The 6,823-nt window shown below is 40.9% G+C and overlaps 1 protein-coding gene across 1 annotated transcript; it reads right to left on the minus strand.

The window, feature by feature from the left end:
• Positions 1-36: 36 nt before the first annotated feature.
• acad8 (acyl-CoA dehydrogenase family, member 8) lies at positions 37-6,089 on the minus strand. Its single transcript, XM_020087943.2, has 11 exons — positions 5,779-6,089; positions 4,298-4,398; positions 3,896-4,065; positions 3,603-3,712; positions 3,323-3,399; positions 3,085-3,222; positions 2,826-2,961; positions 1,888-1,985; positions 1,654-1,806; positions 1,469-1,571; positions 37-1,364 (listed from the first exon to the last, which is right to left on the minus strand). The coding sequence occupies exons 1-11, from the start codon at positions 5,897-5,899 to the stop codon at positions 1,309-1,311; spliced, it is 1,263 nt and encodes a 420-aa protein (XP_019943502.1). The 5' UTR covers positions 5,900-6,089; the 3' UTR covers positions 37-1,308.
• Positions 6,090-6,823: the final 734 nt, after the last annotated feature.

The following is a 6,823-nucleotide window of genomic DNA, read 5'->3' on the forward strand; positions in this document are numbered from 1 at the left end:
CGTGTCCTTCAAGTGATCCATAAATAGGCAAATTCCTTTATGAAAATTCAGAACATTTTATTTGGAGTGTAATTTGCAAAGTGACATTTTAATATACGACCCATAAAATACCAACTTTACACACCACATGCTTTTCTGCAGCTACAGAAACCACAATGGAGTAAAACACACACAAACGATACAGTAACAGAAGATCTGAAAAGTCACTTAAGGGACACAGACACTGATGTTGCATGTGACAAACTGTAAATATGTGATATAATTACCTCGGCCAAGGAGTTTACCTTTACACTGATGTCAGTTGTTGGTTGGTTTGTTTGTCAGCAGGATTACGGTGAAACTACTGAACGGATTTCCACTAAACTTGGAAGTGGGGGTAAGTGTAGGAAGAACACATACACTTTTGGTGCATATGTGGATTAAGAGGCAGTTTTAGTGTTTTTAACTACGTCTAAATGATTTATCACATAACATGGGTGGGTGCAGTGGTGGTGCACTGTTGCTGTTCTACAAAAACCATCTAGAAAATCAAAATTTTAGATTATCAGATCTCATTCTTAGTCCTTTTATGTTTCTAATGTAAGAACTGGATAAAGGATAGTTTGGCCTTGGCAGAGGTAGAATATATATGTATGAGCACTTAGGTTGGTGTTAAGTTATTTTCAACAGTTTTAGCAGCTTTTTAACTAAACTAAACGACAGGAAATAGATGTTTAGGATGAAAAATCTTAAGAAAACTATGATTTTTTTTTTCTGCAGGTGGTGCCAGACTTATTGTTTTGTTTCCATGAGTGGTTGTGAACATTACTCAGCCCGACATTGTCTGTGTTCGTCAGCTCTGTACTTTCTCTTGATCTAGGTGTACTTACATTCAGCTGTGCCTTGAGCTGTATGCTAATGTTAGCATTCTAAATGTTTAACATTGTTGCTATAGCATTTATTCGCAGAATAGCTGGAAATCCAATCATCACTTACTGTAAGTGAGGGGCACGAGGAAACTTTGCCCTGCAGATGGCACTGAATGAGAAGTTATTTGGATTCTATGAACCATGAGTCTATCTGTACAATGTTTACTGAAATATTTCACTCTGGACTAGAATGAGGAGACCAGCTCATGATTTTCACTGTAGCTAAAAATAAAACAAACAAAAAAACCTTATATTCTAGAATTCGTTTCTCACCCTTGAGAAAAACCTATGATGCTGGAAGCAATTCAGAAAATAAGTCACACAGTAACAGACCAGCGATGGAGACCATAATGATGTGGTCACTAGTGAAGTCACTTCTCGATCCAGAGAGTAAGATTTATCACGACTCTGTCAGAAGGTTTCGAGAAATAATCATCCTCATCACCTCGTTTGTTCCTTTAAGGGAAACAGAACAAGCAGAGTCACAAAAAATTACATTTTCACAAAATCATGGTCTGACAACAATTTAAATGTGAGGAAATCAAAATCTGAAAGCTCACCCTCCAGGATCTGATGTACCCTGATGTCACGGACAAACTGCTGCACTGCGTAGTCTTTGAGGTAACCGTACCCGCCAAACATCTGAAGCGCCTGGTTACAGATCTGTTCAGGGAGCACGATGATTGCAAAGGTAAAAAACTAAAATCTGACAGTTTTATTGCTGTTATCACTCACTATCACTCACATTAAAGCACTCGTCTGTAGCAAAGAGCTTGGCCATGGAGCAGAGAGAAACGGCATCGGATCGGCTCTCCTGCAGCGCCGTGGCAGCTTCGCGCACCAGGAGGCGAGACGCAACCAACTTGGTCGCCATTTCTGCCAGTTTGAACTGAAGAAACTACACAGGACGGTCAGAGACAGAAGGTAAAGTAAATCACAGACACAGACCAGCGGCTGAACACTGAATCTTGGTTCTTACCTGGTTGTTGGAAAGTGTTTCTCCGAACTGTTTGCGTACCAACAGGTGATCCCTGGCGAGCTGCACACAGGCATGAGCCGCCCCCAGAGAACAGGAGGCTGTCGATAGAATATTCACATGATAACTGATGTGTATAGTGAAAAGTAGGGACAGGTATCAGGATTAAATTATTATTTTTACAATAGTAAAACTACCAGAAAAGAGTCATCCGGTCAGAAAACAAATTCAAGTGTCAGTCAGATAATAAAAAAGTGTCTACGGGTCTATAAAGTTGAATTTGAAACTTTTTAAGACCTTTGTAACACAATTTGAGATTAAATTGAGACCTAAATTGTGAATAAAATACAAATCAAAGGTGGAAACATCAGTTTGACCAGGACCATACAACAGAGCAGTGCATACCCAAACTAATAATCCTTCTTTTTTTCTGGCAGAGAAGAGACATTCTCGTGGCGACATTAAAATTAAATTAAAGTCAATATAATACTTTAAAGCACCTTTTAAGCACTCTGTAATTTACATCTAATAATATTTTCATCTTTGCCACAAGCTATTGGTTAAACCAGACAAACAAAAGGTGAGTTTGACATTATGAATTGAATTTTTCAGTTAGTAAGTGAATGTTTTGTTTCATTTTTAAAAATGTACATAATCATTGTCTTGATTTACTCTCAGCATCAATAACTGTTCTTCGTGTATTAACCACCTCCAGACTTCATTCTTTTTAACAACATGCTCATATTTTATTCACAAATCGATTGCAGACCCACTCATTCATAGCTGCTCTGCAGAATGACTGGCTATTGATTTGTTCACATCTATAAAATCGATATCTGTGTGAGATCATTTCCATGAGCTTTCCAGCTATAGGGATGATTTGGGTGTCATAAGATGCTGCGTAATGAAGGAGTGAATATTTATGTTGTTTTCCTCCTCACCGATATTAATCCTGCCTCCGTTCAGGCCTTTCATGGCGATGTTGAAGCCTTGTCCCTCCGCCCCGAGCCGGTTGCTCACTGGAACAGCACAGTCCTCAAATATCACCGCTCTGGTCGGCTGAGAGTTCCAGCCCACCTAAAGAACAGAACTGTGACATAAGTCTGCCATCTAATGGTTAACTGTCAAAACTACAAGAGAGCTAAATGAGCAGACGGTTGCACATATAAGGCAAAAACACACATTCTCTCAAAATGTTACCTTTTTTTCTTTTTTGCCAAAGTTGAGGCCTGGAGTTCCCTTCTCTACCACCACACATGAGATGCCTTTAGGTCCTTTACCTCCGGTTCTGCATATCACAACATAAACGTCTGTGTCTCCTCCTCCGCTGATGAAAGCCTGGAACATCGTCGAGCAATCAGATACGTGTCTGGAGCGACAGTTCATGGTGCAATATGAAGCCACATGTGAGCGTCGACACGTGTGAAGACTTTAATACCTTGGAGCCGTTCAAGATGTAGTGGTCACCTTTCCGCTGAGCAGAGGTCAGAAGTGAAGCAGCATCACTGCCGCTGCCTAAAGTCAAAGATCTCTTCTTTATTCACTTTGAAATATATTCTCAAATATCACATTCAAGGACTTTTTAAAGGACTCTCCAGCCCCAGTTCTCTTAAATTCATTATTCCAACATGCCGACGTCAGCTTTGGCAGAAGTATGCGCTTTTCTAGTTGACTATATTTGTGGAGTGGATTTTTCCTTTCAGTGTGTATGAACTGACCTGGTTCAGTGAGACAATAGGAAGCAAACTTTTCCATTGAGCAGAGATCAGGACAGAACTTCTCTCTCTGCTCGTTGTTGCCAAAAGTGTCAATCATCCAGGCGCACATGCTGCAAAGAAAGAAGCGGAACTGAAACATATGCAGCTGTCGTTTACACATCTCTCACTGCAGAGTCCATGATAGTGGTCATAATGTATTCACAACTCAGCCGTCCGCTGGTCATCTGAGCAACCAAACAATGAATCTTTTCATCATATGTTAACTTTATTATTCCGGTGTGAGGGATTCATACTTGTGGATGCTGATGTACGCTGTGGTGCTGACGCATCCTGTGGATAAAGCCTCGAAGATGACTGACGTGTCCAGGCGAGAAAGACCTGATCCTCCAACATCTGGCTGAACGTAGATCCCCCCAAACCCCAGCTGTGCTGCTTTTCTCATCGTTTCTACTGGGAAGATTTCCTGGAAAGAACCGGACTAATTAATTATTATTGTTACAGCCCAACCAGGACCTGGTTCTGTCTTTAAATATAAATCACAATAGGCAACACATAATCTAATTCTGACAAAAATAAAAACTGCTCTTTTTTAAACCAAGTGATGGATTATTGTAAATGTCAGATTCTGAAGTCCCTACTCTTGCCTTCGTGTTCTCTTTAGTGACATTATAAATGAATCTTTGCTGCAAAAATACCTTCTGGTCCCACTCTGCCATGTGCGGAGCCATTTCATTGGCTGCAAAGTCAAAGGCCACTTTCTGGAACTCCCTCTGTTCCTCTGTGAGTCCGTGAGCAGCTGTCAACAAAGAGCAGAGAACATTAGGTACGACACACAAAGCCAATTATAGGCACTCATACTAGTACCCGGATATAAAGTGTCAGTCATGCATAAATAAAGATAAAATAGAACTTTTGTATTGCATTTGTCAGAGGATTTTGAATATATTTGGCTGGCAGGAGTCTTGAGGCTGCAGAAAGTACTGACACATAAAGAGCTTTTCTTCCTCTTCCCCCAGCTCTTTATCGAATAAATGTATAAATATGCAATAGATCTGTCTATATTTTTACTTTTCAGTGTGTGTGTCGTCTGTTTCCTTCATCCTCATGCTTTGTATACAAAAAAATGGAAGATGATATATGTGCAAATTCAAGATGTCTTGTAATTCCAACAAGAGATTAGCCAAAATGCATTGACACAGCAATATAATATGTGTATGTGTGTACTACTGTGACTACAGTCTCTCATTCAGCTTCTCGCTCTTGAGCAAATAAATACTTAAGATTGCTGTAGCTAATGAGCAGCTCTAGGACAGTTAGTAAAACATGAGCAACTGAAAATGACACAAGCCTTGTACCGTGTTACCATCGGCTCCATTTCACTCCACTTAAGTTGGTGTTAAATACAAACAAGATTTGAGAATGGTCGCAACACATAAGTATTATTAATCAGAACTTGTCATTACAGTCACATATTGAAAACCTTGTTTCCAGGTCGAAAATTAAATTAGGTTTCTCTTCTATTTTTAGTCCATGTTGAACGTAGTACTTTAGGTCTAATCCTTGTTGAACCTAGTACTTTGAAGTGTAGTCCATGTTGAACCTAGTACTTTAGGTCTAACCCTTGTTGAACCTAGTACTTTAGGTGTAGTCCAGGTTGAACCTAGTACTTTAGGTCTAATCCATGTTGAACCTAGTACTTTGAAGTGTAGTCCATGTTTGCCCAGCTGATGAGATTATTATACACCTTCAGAAAGTAACTACCTCTCTGTCACAGAGTTTGTTTACCCGCATGATCTCTACATGTCTCCTGCAGGAGGAGCCCGGGATGAACGTGTAGTAAGCATCTGTATGAAGTAACTTTATGAAGAAGTAGTAAACAATAAGGAAGATGAACGACAGTTATTCTTCTGTCATCATGTAACCTGTGTGAGGAGAGGGGCGGTGTTAGTGAGGGGTGTGTGTCTCTCTGACCAATGACAGCTGTTCAGATCTAACATTTAAAATCGACCCATCGTGTCTGTGTTCTCTCATTCATTCATTCACAGTTTACATGAGTTTGGGATCTGGAGAGCTGGAGACGGTAGCTGACATACAGTGAGTTCGATTCGTTCACCCGGTGCAGTTCAGAAGGTTTTGTCTGTCATGTGTAAATACATCCACGTGTTTCTGGACTTACGGTCAACACATGTAGCGATCCCCCGGCTGAGTGAGCTCCTGCTGGGTAATAACCTCTGGTTCCTCCTGCAGATGCTGGAGCTCAGTCTGAACAACCTGGATAAAGGTCCTACAGCCGCCATGTTTCCTCTCACAGCGTTATGTCACCGAGCCGCCACCGCTGCTGGGAAATGTAGTGTTATCATCAGGGAGGCGCAAAGCAGCTTCTATGAAATACAGCGCCCCCTGCGGCCAGAAGTGGTGATTGACTGTGTTGGGGCTGATATTGAGCTATCTATCTATCTATCTGTCTGTCTGTCTGTCTGTCTGTCTGTCTGTCTGTCTATCTATCTATCTATCTGTCTGTCTATCTGTCTGTCTGTCTGTCTGTCTGTCTGTCTATCTATCTATCTATCTGTCTGTCTGTCTGTCTACCTTGGGGGGGGGGGCTGAGCAGGTGATAACAATTGGTGTATGCAACTCTGAGTTCAATTACACCTGAGTGGAGTGCGCGTGTGTGTGTGTGTGTGTGTGTGTGTGTGTGTGTGTGTGTGTGTGTGTGTGTGTGTGTGTGTGTGTGTGTGTGTGTGTGGATAAAAAACCCCTCATCAGTGGAGCACAGATGTCATCATGGTGATTGTGTTGAATTGACCCTCCCCCCAGGTGGAGATAGAAATTCTCATGTATACTGAAGGAGGACCACCAGGCAATTTGTGTGAGTACTGAGAAAATGTTGTGTGAACAGTGCATACGTGTGTTTTTAATTTTACTCAACAGGCATAAAATGTTCTTGGCAGCTACTGCAAATGAAATGTGAAAATACATTCTAAACAGACGAGGTATAATTTCATTACAAGTCTAACAAAGCTGTGAGACAACAAAGAGACAACTCCTCCTTTCCAGCTCTGCCAGGATTTTAACAAAGTCTGTTTGAAAGCAACGCCTACAAGCTTTTATCCCTGAGAGTCTCTAAATTTATATGTGACTCCCAATGTAGCCAATAGAAACAAGCCTGAGGTGTGAAAAACGAGTTTAAGTGTTTCAGGTTTTTATAGAAACAGTTGGGT

This window comes from Paralichthys olivaceus, chromosome 11 (genome assembly GCF_024713975.1).
Source record: "Paralichthys olivaceus isolate ysfri-2021 chromosome 11, ASM2471397v2, whole genome shotgun sequence".
Lineage (NCBI taxonomy): Eukaryota > Metazoa > Chordata > Actinopteri > Pleuronectiformes > Paralichthyidae > Paralichthys > Paralichthys olivaceus.